The 21888-nt window shown below is 37.0% G+C and overlaps 1 protein-coding gene across 1 annotated transcript in view; it reads right to left on the bottom strand.

Moving 5' to 3' along the window:
* Positions 1–21888, bottom strand: part of CUL4A (cullin 4A) — a 67228-nt gene that overhangs the window by 38085 nt on the left and 7255 nt on the right. Inside the window, exons 3-5 of the mRNA XM_006883807.1 lie at positions 12046–12149; positions 6157–6226; positions 3608–3681 (exon numbers count right to left, since the gene is read on the bottom strand). Of these exons, the coding sequence (XP_006883869.1) occupies positions 3608–3681; positions 6157–6226; positions 12046–12149 (248 nt within the window). The remainder of the gene's footprint in view (positions 1–3607; positions 3682–6156; positions 6227–12045; positions 12150–21888) is intronic.

Here is a 21888-nt window from a genome sequence, read left to right as displayed (position 1 = left end):
TGCAGTGACTTTTGTTGTTTGGTGTTATCTAGTTGGTTTTGACTCAATTTGACAAAGAAGAACTGCCCAGGATTTTGTGTTTAAAGAGGAACATTCCAGGAAATTTGAGTGTCATCTTTGTACGTGTTTTATGCTAAGCTTCTTCATATCATTCCAATTTTTTAGAAAATGTGCTACCGAAACAAGCATTGCCCAACAGGGTTTTCCTGGTTGTAATCTTGGCCACAGAGTACTAGGTTTTCACCCCGAGGAGCTGTGGGGTGTGCTCCACTTGACCAGTCTTTCATTTAGCAGCTGAATACATAACTGTGCTTCCAAACCGTAACACCAATCACATGCCTTTCTCTGTCTAGGTTCAGAATGCTGCTACAGGTACAATCCTACAACCAAATAGACTGGGTCTAACCTTTGTGGGATTTACTACTGCAGGATGAACCTACATATGCCTAATCTGTACTCCTTTCAATGCCTTTGTGTCCAATATAACACTTCTTATCTCAAGTTAATCTACCTATAGCTTCCTCTTTCAAACAAAGACAAGATAAAGACTAAGTGAGCCTAGTACAAGCCATGGTATTTTCCATTGCTTCCTATGTTATGTTAAAGGTGGACAATGAATACAGATGAGAGAAGAGTGGATGGCTTTGAATTGTGATGTTGGATAAGAGTACTGACTATCCAATTGACTACCAAAAGAACAAACAAGTCAGTCTTGGAATAAGCGCAATCAGGTTAGGCCTTAGAGGCAAGTATGGTGAAATTTGGTCTCACATACTTGGGAATGTTGTCAGAAGGGGCCAGTCCTTGGGAAAAAGACATCATGCTGGAAAAGACAGAGGGTTGGTGAAGAAGAGGAAGACTCAGCAAGGTGTCAACAAAGAGAGACTGTACAGCCTTTCAGACAGAGGTGCTGAGGATGGTTCAGAGAATCACTATGAGTCAGAGCCAAATCCAGGCTCCTAACAACAACTTCCATTCCTGTTTTCCTCTCATTCTATTCAAACGCGTATAGTGGTTTTACTTACTGTCTGTCCTTAGCAACCTCTTAGCTCTGCATTTCAAAGGAACCTTCTTGGCCATAATCTACTTGAAATCAATCTAATTTGGTATGTGACCACATGTACCTTTTTAAAACTTTTTTCCTTTTGTTGAATTTCATGTTTACCTTTCCCTTCCACTTTTCTGACTGCTACTTTTAAAATCTTCCTCATGTACTTCCTGTTGTCTCCTACAATATTCAATCCTATTCTCTTTTATTTCCCACACTTCATCACTGTTTTTCAGTGTTACTGGTGACTAGATTAAGGCAATTTTTCAACATGTACAACTATTTCATTTATTGAATTCTGGCTGTAGATTTTAAACAGTGGTTATTCACTGCCAGTCATTGTGGTATAAAACAAAACCAAAACACACCCCGACTAAGTTCCAAATGCTCCGAGAGGCCATACTGGCAAGTTGAAACTCATGACTGTCTATATTCTAAGTGACTCCATCTATGTCCAGGTATACTGTACTAATGACTCTCCCATTTACCCACTCGTGTTGTCCAGGTCTCCCTCTTCTGGCTGTCTCAAACCTAATTTATTATTTTCTTCTCTAAAATATACCTCAAATTGAAGTCACTGAACTTAAGTCAATATATTCATGGTGACCCCCTCCATGGGGTTTGTGAGCTTGTAAATCCTTAAAGGAGATCCAACATTCCTCCTGGAGCAGCTGATGGAGCCAAACCCCTAAACTTTTGGTTATGAGCTCACCATAAAATCCACTATGTTAACTGGTTTCCTTACAATATACTCCACATCCTCCTAAGTGTTCTTTATCTATGAACACCACCATCATTCACTCAAGTGTCAAATGAAATAAATCCAGATGCAGTTTAGAGACCTACTACCTCAGGTTTACATTAATTATACACTATGATGCCTCACTTTTTTCTAAATATCTTTTTCTTATTTACAGAAAATAGTTCTTTACTAGAAAAATTATGTAACTTCTAACTGGCTCTCTGGCAGAAATCAAACTATAATCTTCCCTTTATTACTGCTGTTAGGATGGCATTTCTAAGATAGAAGTCTTATCAGGACACTTTCAGCTTAAAATTTTCCAGTAGCTACCCATCACCAGTCTTGAGGGTCTCTTATCAGCTTCATTTCCTTTTTCTCTCCCAAAAAGAGGGTCTACTCTAGTTCTAGCAGGATTTACTCTAACAGTATTTAGTCTAGTAGTATTTGTCTTTTCCAAAGCAGGTGAACTCGCTTCCTTTTCTCTACATCCCTCTTTATTTTATTCTTCGAAATGTCAGTCAATTCTCAACAACAAAATAAATAAAATTTTTAAAAAGAAGCAAACAAAAATTCAGAAGAATAGGCAATATCCTGGCGTTTACCTCAAAATTGTCTTTTTAGAAGTTTAGCAGATTCCCTCCACCTACCCATCCACCCACCCACCCATCCATCCTTGCCAGTCACGCTGTAACCTGTTTTGTCCTATCTGATTTGGGGTTTACAGCCTCTGAAGAGGGGGGAAAAGGGCATGAAACAGCAACTCTAACCATCTCCAAAGAAATGCCAGGGTGCTATCTTTAGTTCTCCTTTAAGTACTGGACTTTGTAAGAGCCACAGTAAAACTAAGTTTTTAATTTTTGTTTTATTTAATTCATAAAATTTTCTACTTAAATTTTCTAATTAAGCTTGTGAAAGGAAAATACTTCTAAGAGAAAAATCATTTAAAATTGAAAGGGCTTAATGAGTGAAAAAACATCTTAAACATGGAGCATCTCAAAACAAAAATGGCGGAATGGTCCTGTTCTCTTTCCAGTTCTTATTTTTTCCTCAGATGAGTTAAAGACTTCATCATACATTTCTTAAGCACAATTTAATCATAGTTCTTAATACTGTTTACTGTCATTTGCACTTTCTGTCTCTTGTGCCAAAGAGTGTGTAACTTATTCATGCTAGTAACAGGTAAAGTGAATATGAGAGTTATTCTATAAACTATGCATGTAGATTAACAGCCAAAACTTTTTCCCCTCTGAAAGTCTGAAGACTCATTTTTGGCATAAGCCGTGATGGAGACAGAACAACTTCTTTAACCTTTCTGTGCTCCTGGCAGGCTTTCCAATGTGGAGGACATCAGCTCCTCAGTTGGTTTAGTATAAGCAGTGAGCAGTGAGATATTAGTTCCAGATTTTGTGGTATATGATTTGTGCCAACACTAGTTAAGAAATATGAATTCATAGAATATTTCTCATTCTGTGACAGTTTGGTATGCCCCAGGAGTGCCCCTTCCCAATGCTTTAGCTAGAGAACTTGCTGTTTCCTTGTGTTGTTTCCTTGGTGTCCTGTCCTCTATAGCCAGGCTTCACCCTTTTAATTAACCCTCATTGGTTGAATGGAAACATAGACATGTCTTATTTAAGAGTTCTCTCTTGAATCCATTTTTTACTAGTGATTTTGATTGCAATAAAACACGAGAGAAAACAGAAGATAGATACAAATGGTTAACTACACTTTGTCAAGTTAGCCAGCTGAAAATACAGATCAAATTGAAACTTTTAGTTGCAACAGCAGATCCAACTATATTACACATTAGGAACACTCACCAGATAGAAAGAAGCATGGAATTTTGAAGTACGTAAGTACGATCCAAAAATAAGAAGACACTTCTAATCATGATCTACAAATTAGAGAAGACATTTGCATGTACTTTTAAAAAAACATTCAAGATTAGTCCTTTTGACTATAACTATGTTGTTACATACCATCCAGTCAGGACTGACCCTCTTGTGGATTTTCAGAGACAATAAATCACACGGAGGAAACTATCCACCCTTCTTTCATGGAACAGCTGGTGGATTCTAACTGTGTGCCTTTGGGATTGCAGCACAGCTTCTTACTAGTAGGTCACCAGAGCTCCAATTTTACACTTGTCTCTTTTTTTTAAATTTTATTTTGTTAATTTTAATGAACATTTACAGAGATTCTGGATTTCCATTCATTGTAGCCCTTTTCTCCCTGCCCAGCCCTCCCCACTCCCAGTTCACTCCTCTCTTTGTAAAGTGAAAGAAAAGTTCTTTCTTTGGTATACCCGACCCCCACAACCCTCCCACCCCCACCGTCCTGAGTACACTCCACTATGCAACCTTAATTCTGGACTCTTATGATAACCATAATACCCTATCATATATCGCTTTTAAATTATTCTTTCCCTCATCTGTTTCAATGCAATTTACATAATTTATCCAGTTTTTCTGTCTTACCCCAACCCTGATGTCAGTCCCATTCTACAACAGTGGCACCATGCAGTATTTGTCCTTTTGTGACTGACATATTTCACTCAGCATAATGTACCCCAGGTTCACCCATTTTGAATAATATTGCATGAGTTCCTTGTTATTCCAATGCAGCGTAGCATTCCATTATGTGAATATACCACAACTTTTCTATCCATTCGTTTGTTGATGGGCACCTGAGTTGTTTCCAACTCCTTGCTATTGTGAACAAAGCTGCGATAAACACGGGTGTGTATATATATCTGCTTGGATGTCAGTTACGGTCTCTTTGGGGTATATTCACAGTAGTGGAACTGCTGGATCAAATGGTATCTCTATTTGCAAAAGTTTTTGAGAAAGCGCCACACCACTTTCCACAGTAGTTGCACCATTTTACACTCCCACCAACAATGAATAAGGGTTCCAGTTGCTCCACAACCTTGCCAGCATTTGTTGCTTGCCGTTCTGTTAAACTCTGCTATTCTGACTGGGGTGAGATGATATCTCATAGTTGTTTTGTACATTTGTCTCTTAAGGGAAATATGCTATCAATTGTGGCCCCTCTGCTTGGTTTTTGAAAAATAATTATTTCTTGACCAAGAAAGAATTTCATGCAGAGTTCTTGCTCCTGGATTTACTACCACTCAGCCTGCAAATGAAGACTGGTTTGCAGCCCCCACTGCTCAGGTCACTGAGTGGATCGGAGCAACCACTTGGTGGGCTTAAACTGTCTGTTCAGTCTTTCAGTAAGTGGAAATAAGGTTGATGGAAAATAAACAAGATGTGCCATTAAAATAATCATAAAAAAGTGTTTTTCCCCCTCCTTTGGTGTTTGATTTGATCTCTTTTACCCAAAAAATGTGACTATAAAAATTTCCAAGAACTTAGTCTGAAATATATCCTTAGTTTTGGTCATTTTCTGAATGATGTGGTAAATCTAAATAAATAAACTAAAAGTTTAGAAACTAAGTTCATATTGCATTATTATGATATTACATCACTTAGATATATCTGATTGTACTTTGCAAAGTTATCTTTATGTGTATTGACAAGAGAGGAATAAACTATTCCCTCTATGATGCTAGTATAACACCATGCAATTCTGTAACACTTTGTAACACTGAACCTGCTATATCTTATTGGTTAGATTTACTTACACACAAGAACAGAAGTTAAAAAATAAGATATTCAGTTTACTGGATTACAGGGATTATTTACCACTATCTCATTTATAAAACAAAAGCATTTAACCTACTGTAATAGGTTTTCTCTCACATAGGTAGTTAACTGATAGATCACACTCAAAGTTTGTATACATAAAATCAAGTTATAAAGTTACCTACAAAGTCTAAAACATTGATGGTGTAGTTGAATGAAAGTGCTGGAATTCAGACTTAATAAAATTATCAGGAGAAATTAAGATGAAGGTAAAAGTTACTCATTCTAGAATTGTGCTTTAATGTCCCCTTTCCTGGTTGCAAAGCCAAGATATTAACCAGCCCTATTCATGAAACGCAGTTTACTGTGCTCATTTTCTTATTTCTTTGTGGTTTAACTATACTGGAGTTGGATGGTAGCATCTGATTCAAGAGAAGCCTGAGTAAAACTTTTCGGCCTCAGCTCACATCTGGACCATAGGTGTGGGTGAGGGAAGACAGATGAGAATACATTGTGAACTTAAAAGAAAAAAAAAGTATTTAAAGGGGAAAAGTACTTCTGGTTATTTATATCTCCTTCCTGCTTACCTAAACTAAAGGTTTAAAATGACAAATGAGAAAAGATATAAATAAACACAGAAACAACAGTAGTATTGATTAAAATTCCAGGAATGACTGCACCATCTATAAAATTAGTATTTGTAAAAAAGTCAGTAAGCTTACCATTTGTCTGCAGTGATCTTGCCAGCATGTGTTAATCTTTTTTAAAAATAAAACACTATCTAGTGAGTCTGTGCAGAACCTGCTAAGGAAAACTTTCAAAATATTGGCCATTTAATTATTGCAATTTTAATTCTTTAATTCTAGTTATCTTTCAACAGAATATTAGAAATCATTTAGTAATCAGAATAGTAAAAAATCAGAATAATCTACATTTCATTAACTTCACCTGTACTCACCTTTCATTCCCTCAACCGCACGTCTCTTTTATCTCTTGTTACTACTCCCTTCTGAACCCCCTTTCCAGTTTCCCTTTCTTCTCTTATTACTTACTTCACTGCCAGATTACTCTTAGATCCCTGCCAGGTGAAACCAACAACCAGGTCACCAAGCTCCATGGATTTGGGTGGCTGGATTGGACTGAACTTTTTACTATGCAAACAGCAGATGCTAAACACAATCCCATATCTGAGTTCTTGAAGACTGTAAATAGCCTGGCTGTTGTCTTAATAGTAAGCAGACTATTAATAGCTCAGAGAAGACTGGCAACTGGAAAGGCTGAGTTAAAGAGAGAAAAATGGCCGAGGTTAATCTTGTAGCCTAGATGAAACCATTGCACTATAAAATTGAGATGAGATGAAACTTGATTCACATATCAAATGATAGTCTAAGCTGGGCTCTTAGACAATATATTTTATGACAGACTCAGAACTTATAAGAAAGTGAGGCTACAATATGGACTTGTAGTCATTATCTCAACAAACTTATCCAAAGTTGAATGGTCAATTTCCATAAACTGCTTTATGGTTCATCAAGTACTCTCACTCTTCGCTGAAGTGGAAAGGAACACGGGACTCCCTAGGTTTAAGTCCTACTCTACTACTGATAAGCTAAATGACACTGGACAAATTCATTCACTTGCCCACCACACCTTACTGTCTTCACTACAGATCACCACTAACCTCTGAGCTGTTAATGTTACATATAACATACTTCTCTTGGTATATGCAAAACACTCACTGCCCTTGAGTTGGCTCTACTCAAAGCAACCATCCATCAGTTTTTGAGGCTGTACACTGCAACTGGAGACTTATCAGGAGTCAAGGTAGATTCAAACTGATGGAAATAAATGCATGGTCTTCTTTGGGTCATCAGTTCAACTCATTACAGACTCCACCAGCAGAGTCCTTCATCTTGGTAAGCCAGAGGAACAAAAGAAACAAAGTGAACTATACTACTCATCCTTGTAGTTCAATGGTTCAGTACAAGGCAGTTAACTTAAAGGTTCAGTGGCTCCATGAGAGAAAGACCTGATGATTAACTTCTGTACAGATTCTTCTAGAAAACCATAAGGTGGCAGATCTACATTTTCACATGGGATCAATAAGTCAAAAACTGACTTGACAGCACCTAACAATATCACACTATTAAGTGTAGACAATACAACTACTGATGCCCTAGTTGTTGTTGTTATGTGCTGTTGAGTGACCTGCGACTCATAGTGACCCTATGTACAAAAGCCCTAAACCCTGCTCTGTCCTGTACCAATCTCACTGTCTTCAACACACCTACCCCCATTACCCCAGTCATTGAATCAATCCACCTCATAGAGGGTCCTCCTCCCCTGCGCTGTCCCTCCACCCTCCCAAGCATGATATCCTTCTCTAAGGACTGGTCCCTCCTTGCAACATGTCCAAAGTATGTCAGACAAAGCTTTAGAATCCTTGCCTCCAAGGAGCAGCCTGGCTTAACTCTCTCCCTGAATCTTTGCTGAGTCCTCAGGGAAACATGATAAATACATTACGACTGAGTAGTTGTAAACTAACATGTAATATTATGTAACTAAGATGGCCAATGCATTACAACTAGATAGTTATAATATAAACAGGAAAGGTATAATAATCCAGTGATTTTACATGCAATTTTGGAATAACTTCTATAAACTGTATTAGGAATCTTGCACGAACTGTCTGGGCATGACAAAACAAAAAAAAAAAAATCAGTCAAGATTCCTCTTGACAAGGCTCTATCTAATCTTCAATCCTGATGGACACAGTCCAGGTAAATCTTGAGATGACATCACAGTAATTCAGAGTTGTGACTAGAGCGGTTGAAAAAGAATTAACCTCTATATGATTAAAATCCTAGTAAGTGCCAATGGTAATTCACATATTCTTTTAAAAATGTATATAACTTTATTTTATTTTGTTGCTGTTGAGAATATATAGCAAAACACAACTGATTCTACAACATATATATATATATATAATTTAATGACACTGATTTCATTCTTGGAGTGTTTAACTGCTTTCATCCTCCTTTCACACAACCTTTAAGACCAGCTGCTGCTAGTGAGAAAGACAGGCAATCTCCTCTCAGAATTACAGTCTCAGAAACCTTATGGAGGGTCACCATGAGTTGGAACTGACTAGATGGCAGTTTGTTTTAACCTAAATCAGGTTTCCTTATTATGATCTTGAATAGCATTTTCTTTGATAATTCTTCTGAACAACCTCTAATATAGGGCCACTTACTGGCTCTGTGGTTTCAGGCCTTGCCTTCCTTTCACCTAATGTGGTTAATAAAGCTACCTATAACACAGAATGGGGATGTTGGTGGTTAAATGGTAGTATTCGAGCATTCTATCTATGAGACTGGAGTTCAATTCCCATCAGTACACTTCACGAAGCTACCATTTAGAAGTCAACAGGGACTCGAAAACTGCTATGAACCTGAACAGGTCTCAACGGAGCTTCCAATTAAGGTGAGACAGGGAGAAAAGAAAGGCAATCTCCTTGTGAAAAATTTCTCTATGGCCCACAATATGTGATTAATAACTGATTCTGGGGATGATGCATGACCCGACAGCATTTTGTCCCATAGTGCATGGGGGATCATCATGAGTCGGGAACTCAACAGTAAAAAAGAACACAACCATCACAGCTTTAAGTAAAGAAATGACTACACAAAGCTTAGCCTACTACCCAGCAAGTGCTCCACGAATGTTAATTGCACATTTAGTCACATGACTCAGGGTATAGCATCTTTTATAAAGAAACCCCAAACCAGTTATCCTCACTGAGAACTAGAGTGACATGTCCACAGAGGCAACTAGAAAAATGTTATGATTTCCAGGATAGGAGCCTGGATTTCTTGATTTATTCATAATGTCTCTTTTGAGAAAACCACCACCACCTTTACCCAAAACTTCAAAAACAAACGAACAAAATGAATATGATAATATATAGTTTTATTCCTGTTATCTGTTAACTCTCCAAGATTTATTCTGTGGGTAAATCTTTCTATATATTAGAGGCCTTATACCAATACCATTGGTGTCCTTTTGTAACTGATTTATGACACGTAGCACAATTTGTCAGTTTCGTCCATATTGTACAGTATTTCAAAGTCCTCATCTTTCTTTTAGTGATGCCTAATACTCTACTGTGTAAATATACCTGTTTCTTTAGTCATTCATCCACTGATGGGCATTTGGGTGGCTTCCAATGTTTTGCTATTGTAAATAATGCTGCAATAAACATCAGTGCTTGCCAGTATTATATCCACTTAGCATTTCTGTAGCTTGGGGGCGGGGATGGTGGAAGCAAAATCCCTTAACGCTATTAGGCTCAATCAGTGAAAGGAAAGAGTAAGGTTTATATAAGTTAGTGGATTAGAGTCTGATAACATTTGGTTAGTTTTTCAGGTAAATGCCTCATGCAATTGGATCTAGTGGTACAACCTGTATTTTTCCACCACCTGACGCCTGACTCAGCAATGGCTACTTCTGTATCTATTTTGTCGTGTATACATGTGTGTAATATAAGAATCGCCTTTATTTTTGGAATATTGTTGTTGTATATTGTCAAGTCAGAACCAACTCACGGCTGACCTTTCAGTAGATTTTCAAAGGCAGTAAAAAAACATGGGGAAGACTGTCCATCTTTGTCCCACAGAGCAGCTGTTGGATTTGAACCATATCTCTATGGGTTTTCAGGAGAGCTACTATTTCTAGAATAGCCATATCAAAGAATTTCTTTTGAAAGGGGCAGAGAAATAATGTCTCAAATAAATGAACAAGTGAACGTATATGGTAACCTAAGAAGATAAATAGTAGATTATTTCACATAAGCCCATTTTCTATTTTAAATATTTCTTCTGTTTAATTTACAAAGAACTTCCTTCTGAAGTCTTCTGGGATCTTCACTGTTTGCGTCAATGTCAGGAAATCAATAATATATAAAGACAGAATGGCTTGAATCTTACATAGCAGAGTTAAAAGTATTGAAATATCTCAGAAGCAAAAGAAACTTAGACATGTTTAGCTTGAAATATCCATTGCCAAGTGCGTTGTCTAACAGTATTAACACTGCCAATTGTAAAATTAAGTTTTTCATGAGCAAACATAAGTTCTTTTAGGTCTGATACTGCCACTTATTTATCTTATAGCCCTGGTGCACGAGTATAAACTAGTACTTAGTAGATGCAAACCCAACTGCTTAAGCTTTCTTCCTAAAACCATCAATTTCTACACTCTCTTGGTTCTTGTTCTACCTCTGACACTTGTCCTGTTTTCTCTTGCTCCTTACATGGAGATGCCACTAGGAGTTTATTTTCTCTTACTGATGTAGTAATTTTCTTCCCCTGGTCAATTATATCTATGTCTATAGCCATCCTCTCTGTATCTTGAGCTCCAACTGTGTAAAAGGTATCTCTACCGTTACATCTCCTCACCTATTTCCCACTCAGTGTCACACTCTAGGCCACTTGGGCTTCACTGCCATGCAAACAAGCAAGAGCCTCAAAGGTATACAATATGAACTTCTGTGACAGTCTTGAGGTTTTAGCTTAATGAATTTAGAATGTTATGATTTCTCAAGAGATGGGCAATGGTTGGTCTGATCCCCTAAGCTGGAAGGGAACTTAGAAACAAGATGGTCCCAATCACTAATTAGACCAGTGAATAAACTTTGGATCAGGAAAGAAGTCACAGGTAGATTTTATGCTATAATATAATCCACCCCCCCCCCATATTATCTGTGGCTATAATTAAGGGAGGAGACTGGGGAACTAGATTGAGAAGGCGTTTGTACTAGATGCTAAAAGGCTTAGGATTTCCCTTGTAGACATTTGAGTCACAGATGGAGAAATGACAAAAATCCAAGATGGCGCACATGCCTTATAATATAGTCATCTTCTCTCCATGACTGCGGCAGGACGGGGTAGATGGATGAATAACTTCTTTCCTTATATCAGATTATCTGAGACTAGAAAAGAGGGTTTTGTACTTGACCCAGGAGAAAACAAACAGCCTCCAGGTGAGATTAGAGAAAGCAGTCACATAGCAAGGACCCAAGGACCACTGAGTATAACCTTAATCTACAGTCAGAAAGAAAGTAGGACCCCTGCCCTAAAACCACAAGGTAACTGAATTTTGCAACCATGTGAACATGCACCAGAGTCCTGAGCCTCAGCTGACAGACATCCACGCTGCCAGCAGCCTCATCTCAGCAGATGAGACCCTGACAGAGCACTCAGCTGGGAGAGAATCAAATTATGGTGTTTTAAGTCTCTAAGCACATGGTAATTTACGAAGCATTATGGAAAGCTAGAGCAGATGATTTTAAATAAAGAACAGCAGAATGCAAGCTTTAAGAACTTTTTCTAAATACTTTTTTAATTCAGATGAGCAAAGTAGTTGAAATAGTAAAAATTTCATGGAAAAAAAAATCTTTTAAGTGAGAGAAAATAAACTTTAGGCTTGTTTTTCTACAAATAAGGCATTTAAAATAGTTTCAATATTAAGTATATTCATTAGCTCTTTAGCCTATTAATATTCCATTTCAAAGTTCTAGGTAATGAATGCAAACTTTCTGAGCCAAAAAAGGATATTCTCTGAACTGAAGGATTTGTGCTTGCACGTGATCTTCACAAACCTGATGAAGCTGTCTATAGAGGGTTGAGGAAACTTTATGAGAACAGAGATTTTCAACAGCCTAAAAACAAAAGAAATAAATATATTACTCAGTAAGTATGAAAAAGAAAAAAAAAACTCCACACAAACATACTTATGTATATAAACCTACTCATAATAAAAAAGGAGATACCTCCAAGACAAGTACTTCATGTAGTACTGTAGTAGTTAGCACTTCACAACAGTACTAACTACAAAGAAATTGTTTATGCTTTGTAAGCAATTAGGGAAAATATTAACGAATACTGGAATCAGTAATATTCTGGCTACAAAGGTACATAATAATTAACATAGGAACACATGTCTAACTGTGTGTCTACAAATATCTACAATGTCACTGCAGTGTACTTGAACCTTTTGTTGCTGAACCACTTTTAAGCATCCAAATATTCCATGCCTTCTTCATCTCTACAACCATGGACTTAGTCATTCTTCAAGCTTGGAACTAACATGTTGATCATTTCCATTATTCAACTTTCACTAGACAAGTCAAAAGGAGGTCAATAACCCAGCAAGGAATGCATTCCTTAGAATAATGTGTAAAAATATCAGCATTTGCCCAGGAAAAAGCACAGAAGGTAGGAAGGAATAAATGGCAACAAGAAACACAACAAAAGGGAGGAAAGAATGTTGTTACAATGAGGACACTGTAATCAACCTCAAGAAACAATGTACGAATTGTTTTAATGGAAAACCAATTTGCTCTGTAAACTTTCACTCAAATCACAATAAAAAGTTATAGCAAAATTGTGTATTTCCCCTCTAATTCACAGAAAAACTTAAAAAAAAACCAAAAAACCACCCTATTTTCAGCCTCATTACCTCATTTCTAGATATCCTAGGGGTTGAATGACTTTGTGCGTTAGCAAGCATAAGTGCCACGTTACAACATTCATCAGAATGCAAAATCAGGGTATAAATATCATTGCTTTAGAATGAAGATTATCTTTTCTCTGTGTCCTCTCTAATAAAGTGATAGGAATTTAATTCCTATTCTCTTCATTCTCAGTAGTACAACAAAGGGGGGAAAAGTTCCTGAAATCTCCAGATGTCATAGATCAGGTTATAGAACTTTTTAATTTTTTCCTGCAGGCTAGATACATAATTTACCTAAGCTTTGTAGTAATGATTAAACAAGCTTTTGAGGAGGGATTAGTTTTCCTTAAAACATTTTTAACCACGATGAAAAGAAATGCTTGTCTATTTTAACTAGTTATAAAATTCCCTTCCAAATCTCACGTATGAAACCAGATACTAAAACTCAAATAGTAAAAAGCAGAAATGTGGTTTTCCTACTAACTAGTTGTAAGTTTTAAAAAAATGTGAAAGTATACAAAATAGAAACACTTTTAAATAAAAAGTGGAAATTAAATACTACATTAGCAGAAAGTATACTAAGTTTTCATGAAGATATTTAGTGCAACAGCACTTAAATGTTTAAGAAAAATAATCAAATAAATAATATTAGAGGTTCTGCTGTTAGGGGCAGTCAAGTCAATTGTAAATCATAGTAATCCTATCAACAAGAGATCAAATTTGTCCTATCCTCATGTTCAAGCCCACTGTTACAGTCACTGTGCCTGTCCATCTCACTGAAGGTCATCTTTTCTTTCACTGGCCCTCTACTTTTCCGAATATGATGCCTTTTTTCCCAAGGACTGTTTCTTCCTCATAACATACCCTAAACTTATTACTATCATGTAAAACACAGATAAGTTTTTTCATTTTTACACAAATATTTAAAAAGAATGTGGAGAAAAATATTATAAACAGTTTTCAATCAGTAAATTAATTATCAACATAATTATCAATATAACTGAATATATAAAATTTCCCGTTCATTTTAGGGTTTTTTTGTCATAAAAATAGGAGATTTGTGGGAGCTCTGGTGGTCTAGTGTAAGCAGCTGTGCTGCAATCCCAAAGGCATGAGGTTTGAATCCACCAGATGCTCCACAGGAAAAGGATAAGCAATCTCCTATGCGATTAACTACCTCTAAAAATGGCTGGAAGGCCAGCTAAGGGTTGTTCCTACTCGATGGCAGGACACACAACAACAAAGTAAACTTACGACTGACAGTGTTTACTTCCTTTCCTTTCTTTAACTCTTCAATTTTGTAATTTTTTTCTAGTCATGTTTTATAATTTAGTCAAAGACATATCATCCTGTTATCTCTTAGTAATAACAACAAAAATCCAAGATAATCTCACAAGGATTGTTCTGCTCCAATACCTAATCATTAGTGATTTACACAAACCTAACAATTGCAAAACAAAGGGTTTTTTACATAATGTGATGAAAACATACTTCCTTTACCAAAAAGTAGGAGAAGCCAGTGTACATGTTCAAAATAGGTTTTTTAAATTTTTTTCCCCAAAACATTTAGTTTCTTATTGGGACAATTTTCTAAATGCTTTAATTAATGGATCAAGAGTTTATGTGCTTAAAACAAATTTTTTTCCAGTTTTAACAGACTATCGTTTAATTTTATAACCAATATTTTCTATGTTCCATGGGGAATAAATAAATGTGTCACACATGTATTAGTAAATAAATTTTTATTAAATGTTATTAAATATTTTAAATTTAACGACTGATAAAATACAGTATTTTATATTATTAAATGTATTACACATGTATCACAGACTTACTCTGTTTTTAAAATTGAGAATATGGATAAATCTCAAAGTAACTAGTCAAAACCAGGGTTAATTTGGAGGTTCAGTGTTGGTTACTTTCTATCTTTTGCTTAGTCACTGTTTGCTTCTTCATGTTACACCATCTCATTACCTTAGAAGTCCTGATGGTCTTCTGTGTTTCTATCCATTAGATTGTTAGTTCCTTACTGGTAGAGACTCTGACTATCACAGGAACTTTCCTCACAATTAAGTTTTGAGATTTAGAAATTTGAGGGCCTCAATTTGCAGCCCTCGGGCCTGGTATAATTATAATTTAGAGGAACATTCTTCTCAGTGGTGCAGCACTGGCCTGTCAATTTGCTGTACTGAGGTAACCTGAAGTTGCTATGATGCTGAACTCTGTGCTACTGGGGTGCCGAATGCCATAATGGTTACCCTTGGTGGACTGTGTTTGGTGGAGCTCCCAGATTAAGACATGTTTGGAAGCAGGAGTGGCATCTACTTCCTAAACAACAAACTCTATGAAACTTTGAGAAACAATTATAGTTACAGAAAAAAAACCCTTCAGGCCTTTTGTTCATAGGCTCGGGTAGTATGAGTGCTGGAAGGCAATCAAAAACAACAACAACAACAACAATGATATGTTGGCATATAGATGTTAACTTGATTGATTAGTTAGCTGGGAGAGTTATTCCAGGAACTAAGGATTTGCACATCAAGTCACTGTGGCATGAAAAACTGAGAAATTACCTGTAGAAATGTACTACCAGTAAGGAACCCTGATAATTACTTATCTCAAACATCAAACACAGGACCTCTGACAACCATTAAGAAGAGAGATACCATGGAATAAACAACTTTATTAGACTCCTAAACCCTTTTCCCTGTTCACAGACCTTTTTTTACATTCCTTTCCTTTATCTGCTCCCTTTGACCTAACCCCTTAAAAAGCTTGGCTTGATGATTCAATGTCAAAAAATGGTCTGTAAGGTGTCATGCTCTCAATTTCCCTCAGATCACAGTCATCTGAATAAAGTGCATTTAAAATATTCATTCCTTGTTTCTATTCAATTGGCCTATAGTTACAGGCAGTGTAGTATGGCTTTTTTTTTTTTTGTAAGGCCACACTTAAAGAATTTTAACTCATTTAACAATTAGAAGTAGACAAGAAAAAACATTTGAATTTTATTTGAATTAGGAAAAAAGGGTTATTCATTATTGCAGAAAACTTAAGCAAGACCCACACCTTATACCACACACAAAACTGAACTCAAGGTGGATCAGGGCCCTAGGAGTAAAACAAAAGACCAACATTCATCACAGGAAAGCTGGGAACAACTTTAAAAGCCTTAATCCACGGCATGAACAGACTTCCAAGCATAATGAAAAACAACCATGAGAGAATAAAATAGATAAATGGGACCTCTTATGAATCAAATCTCTATGTACATAAAAAAATTTCCCCAACAGGGTAAAAAGAAAACCAAAGATTGGAAAAAAAATATTTGGAAATGAATTCTCTGATAGGGGACTTCTATCTAAAATGTAAAGAATACTCCAGCATCTCAACAAGAAAAAGGTAAACACCACAATCACAAAATGGGCACAGGTTATGAATAGGCTATAAATCTTGGTGGAAGGAAACTACCTCAGCTTTCTCCCTTGGAGAAGCTGGTGGGTTCAAACTACCTCTCTGCTTAATAGTCCAATACTTAAGCTTTCCAGGTTCCTTATTATATACCCAAGAGTAGACATAGTTACTGCTGCTTAAATGCTTCCTCTGCTATTAAAATACCAAAATTATAAAAATGTGAGATGGAGAACAAGCAGGACTATATAACACTTATTTAAAAATTATTAAATTGAAGTTTCCCATTGCTGGATTATCTGTCTCCTGTAAAAATACTCAGAGCTAAAGATGAGATTACAGAAAAAGGATTGAAACTTTTTAATAAAGTTAAAAAGTCAAGTTATTACAAAAGAAATTCTGATTATGGGCATAAGGTAAGGCAAAACCTAACCCATCTGGAATTTTTAGTATAGGCTATTTTAATTTTATAGTACATGTTAAAAGGTCACTACTGTGTTCTTATTAGAAATAGCAATAGTGTAAGGTTAATAAAATTTTCCTCAGTAGCCATGACCCCTTGTTATACAAAAATAATTATTATGATCTTTATTTGATTATAGGCATATTTAGGCTGTGTTCAGTTCACCACTTTGGATAAACATGGTTTGTGCTCAACATTCTCAGTTTTCTACCTGTAAGAAATGAAAAAAATAACAGTGTAGATATTAAACTAGGACCCCAAATTTGAGTGAAGAAAAATGGGAGGAAGGTTTCTAAAGATGACAGCTTTGCTGAAAACCTGTGACAGTCAACTGACTATATTTACCTATATTTAATATAGAATAGATTTCCAGTGCTAAATGGCAAAAGTAAACCATCTAAGACAAAGATAATTCAACTTAATATATTTGAATTTTCACAATGCCGCTCCATTCTTCATTAATTTATGTATGGAACAAGTTCTTTGTTTGATGGAGTGGGAAACTTGGTAAAATAAGAAGTTGCCTACCATTTTTTGGTCCCTCCTTTAATCGGTTTTATCAATCTTATCAATACATTAACTCTGGTACCATACTCCTTCACTGAAGGTTTTCAATGAGTATGTTTTAGCTCAGTGCTGGCATGGTGCTGCTGGAGAGTGAACAGTTCCTGATGGACTGATCAGGCTACCAGAAGTGCTGGCTGGTGGGTAGCGTGGTCATCACCCTGAAGAAGTATGATGGTCGCACTAAACCCATTTCAAGGAAAAGGCAGAGAGGACAACTTCAAGCCTTCTGACAAGTGTCTGCTAAGGGCTACTGGTTGGGAGAAGGAAGATAAGCACCATGGTAAGTTCCAAAGGAGTGACTAAGTTTCAGATGGCTCACTCTATGGTCTGAAGAAGAGGGACAAAAAAAGAATCAGAGTCAGAGCAAAGCAGCACAGCAAAGGGCACCACACTTCTACCATCACCAACCAGACATTGATCTGCTGCTTTTGTTTCACTTTTGTCCACAAAGGTAGGCTACCTGGTGGCTGTTTTCATAAAAAATTTACTTATTCTGGATAGAGGAAAGGCAGAAGAAGGGGTTCAATGTTTACACGATGGCTGCAGTAAACACGATGGCCAGTTTATGCTAGACTTCTGACTGGTTTTGTTGAATGTTGCATATTTCTGGATTAAAACTTAAAATCTCTGTAGCCATCTGTGTGAAGAATAATGGATCATTAAATGTGTCTTTTTATCAGCACAAAAAAAAAAGAAGAAAGAAAAGAATGTGACAGCTCAAGAAAAAAGGGTATGGATTTTCTCAGAACTTAAAGATGGTTTCTTTTCAAGCCTTCTAGAAAATGTAGTGTCATGTTTTCCTCTGTCTTATGAAGTGAACAAGGAGTACTACAACACACAGACATATGATAGGCAAAATACACTTTCATCAGCAAGTAGTTATTCCAGATTTACACAAGGATCTTTAAAAACAAATTCTACATAACTATTCTCCTCTTCACATGGTAAGGACAAAATGACTATTGGTAGTGTAAATTTTTCCATTACTGTATCTCGTGTCTCTCTCTTAGTTACCAAAAAGGATAAAGTAGCAAATAAACAGAAAACTAGTAGAAAGCCCAGAACCCGATACATTTTAACTCCTCCCAGGCACGCTGTTATCTATAAGGTGCAGAAGAGCATTTTCCCTTTGGGAAGACTAAGCAGCAGTAACCAAAGTACATTTTTCTGCAAATTAGCACAAATACTTTTTTAAAAAAAGAGAACAAAAACAATATACCAAAATCCTTCTAAACTTTGATGTGACCTGGTACTTTCACATAAGATTCTTTGTCAATGCATAAAGCAAACTTTTATTTTGGACTGTCAAATGCAGAGTTTGACCACCTTATCAGTGATTAATATAAAGAGAGAATTTTTACAATAACTTATTATTTGTATCTCATTTATGTGGGTTGGTTGCATGGTTAACAAGCTTGCCTGCTAACAGAAAAGTTGTTGATTCAAGACCACCCAGAAGTGTTGTAGAAGTCATGGAAGTCTAATTCAAAACCCTGAGTACAGTTCCATTATGACATATATAAGGTCCATCATAAGTTAGAACAGACTTAAGAATTGTGGCTGCTCATCTCTAATTCTGTACCTAGATTCACAGGTGCTTTTTACAGTGGTCCAGAAATTTGCCTATACGAGAGATGACATAAAATAATGAGCAAGTAGATCAAGTCATTTCCAAGTTCAGCCTTGGTGAGTATTATTTCTGAGCGACCTATTAGAAAATGTTTAGTCTCATCATAGTGAGCATATAGTGACTCTCCTATGTACCCCTAGGCATTTGGAAACATTGTCTAAACCTATGAAAGTTTAGGTATCAGTACTAAAACAGACTTAGTTAAGTAGAGGAAAAGATTTTACTAAGAGGTCTGAAATTATAAAAAAGTAGACAAGCTATCTGAAATTTTAATTTTCAAGGCATTAAACATTTAGAAGTGAAAGCCAGCAAACTCTGAAAGACGAAAACAACTTCTAGCTTACTGCCCTAATTCTCCAGGCTGTGGTGTGACTATAATCTTGAGTCTAGGAGTCGGAAACAAGAACCTGAGAAACTAAGGTGCTTAGAGTCTACTGACAAAGGAAAGAGAAAGCCTGGAGGTGTGCAGCAGGCCTTCCTTCAGTATTCATGTAGCAGAGCACCGATCACTACATTTACATGAAAGTATTACCCCAAGCTGGGGAAAGAAGCATCCAAAGAGTTAAGAGGGGACAGTTTCTGGTGCTCACATAGGCCTTCAAATAGTATCTTCCCACCGTCTAACTGGAAATTCTCTTAATTCACAGGCACTGAACAGAATGTTAACTGGCTCTCTGTGGCACAGTCCATAACATAACATAACATAACATAACATAACATAACATAACATAACATAACAACATAACATAACAACAAAGGTGAGTCTCTGGTGGTTTGAATACACTGCTGCTCCTGGTTCAAATTCACCAGTTGCTCTGCAGGAGGATGGGAGAACTCCTCTCACGCTATGTACTGCCTCTGAAAAACCTGCTGGAAGGTGAGCTATGATCCTGTGATGGCACACAAGAACCACCATAAAACAAAGATGTGCTGCTTCTTCTCATTAAGATTTAGTCTCAAAAAAAAGAAAAAAAAAAAAGGATTTACAGTCTCAGAAACCGAATGGAGTCTTACCATAAAATGGCATCAACTGGATGGTAATGAGCTGATCGAGGTTTGCGGATTTGGATAGGCTTTACCTCAGTAACGGGAAGTGATCAGCCCTGAACGAAACACTGCTGCAGTTCTGCCAATTCTTTTTTTTTTTTGGTACAAAACTTTAAAATTTTTTTTATTAATACTTTAACGAAAGTTTACAGAAAACTTGGATTTCCATTCCTTAGTTGTTGCACATTTTCCTCCCCACCCCGTCCAGTTCGCTTTTCTCTTTAAAAAGATTGTTTCATTTTTGCACAGTTTCCTCCTTCTCCTCTCCCCCCAGTCCTCTTTACTATGCACCGCTTATTTTGGACTGTTGTCATGCAAATAACACCTAATCATACTTAAGCTATCCCACCTGCATTCCATCATCAGCCTCAAAACCAGCCACAGCTCCTTGTTGGCTTACTAGATAGTAAACGAAACCCTTTACTGCTTTCCTTCCCAGAAAATTGGAGAATTTTTCACAAATCTGAGTGAGCTTTGGGTTAAAAAAAAACACCGCAAACAAAAGGGAGGGACTTTAGATCGGAGCCTGCGAAAGAAAGGAATTGAATGTCTGTGGAAAATGAGGTAAGAGAGAAAGGTCCCTTGCTATCTTTTCATACTTTAGAATTTTAACCTGTTTCTTAGTTATCTTTCCCACCCCTTCAAAGCAGAACCATTGAACTAGTTGTTGTGTGCCTGAGTCACCCTCGATTCATAGCGACCCTGTGTACAACAGCTGTGATGCCTGCCCTGTCCTGAGCCAGTCTCCTTGATTCCAACCTACCCATCCCCATTGCCCAGTTACTATGTCGATTCATTTCATTGAGGTCTTCCTCTCCTGCACTGTCCCTCCACCATTAACTTTTAAAAAAATATAAATTAAGGACGTATTTCAGTACACTAAAACCATTTACAAAGTATGGGTTTGTGGTCTGAGGTAGCTAAAAATCCAACTGTCAACACAGACATCCTGCTTCTATTCTGTCTGAAAACTTTACCAGAAAGACCCCTTTCAATCTTAATCTCCTTTCCATTTTTGTTTGTTTTGCTAAAAATTTCCAGAAATGAGACTGGTTTAAGAGTTCTCATCAGGTTCCCAGTTTTAAGTTGGCAATGAGTGACAATTGATGGCCATGCCTGTGATTAATAATTAATGCTTTATTCAGCTCCTAGTTGGAGCCCTGGTGGCCTAACGACTAGGGCTACTACTACCTGCAAGGTTGATGGTTCAAATCTACCAGCAGCTTCTGGGAAGAAAAGTGGCTATTTCTTTCCATAAGGATTTACAGCCTCACAAATCCTGTGGAGGGACACTATGAGTCGGCCAAGACTCAGTGGCGGTGGGTTTGGTTTATTTGCTGGGAGTTGAGCTGATAACCCAAAGGCGGCACACAGGAGAAAGGCGGGCAGTCTCCTCTGTGACTTAGAGCCTCTCAGAAAGCCACTGGAGGATCATCTATGGGTTGGTTCCAGTTTGAAAGCAATGCATTTTGAAATGAGGTATAGAAATAATCAGTCTGACTACTATAGGCCCATATCTGTCCCTTTTTGGTGCTGTTAGAAACAGCAGAGAATAGAAGTTAGCACATACCTGAGTTAGCCTTTCCTCATCTTTCCCTCTTTTTCCATAATCAAAGACACAAGTCCTTTTTCACATTCTGTGCACGTTTAATTGAACATTTGTACATTTAACATTACACTTTCACATTTAACAAAAATTCTACAAAGTCATTGTCTGGGTCTGAAAGCATAAGATTCTAGTGGGGATAGGGAACAATGAAGTCCTGGTGGTGCAATGGTTAAGCATTTGGCTGCTAACAGAAAGATTGGTAGTTAAAAACCCTGCCA

Source organism: Elephantulus edwardii, unplaced genomic scaffold, assembly GCF_000299155.1.
Source record: "Elephantulus edwardii isolate Elephantulus edwardi_28Jun2011 unplaced genomic scaffold, EleEdw1.0 scaffold00030, whole genome shotgun sequence".
Classification (NCBI taxonomy): Eukaryota; Metazoa; Chordata; class Mammalia; order Macroscelidea; family Macroscelididae; genus Elephantulus; species Elephantulus edwardii.
This window is presented reverse-complemented; position numbering and strand designations above follow the sequence as displayed.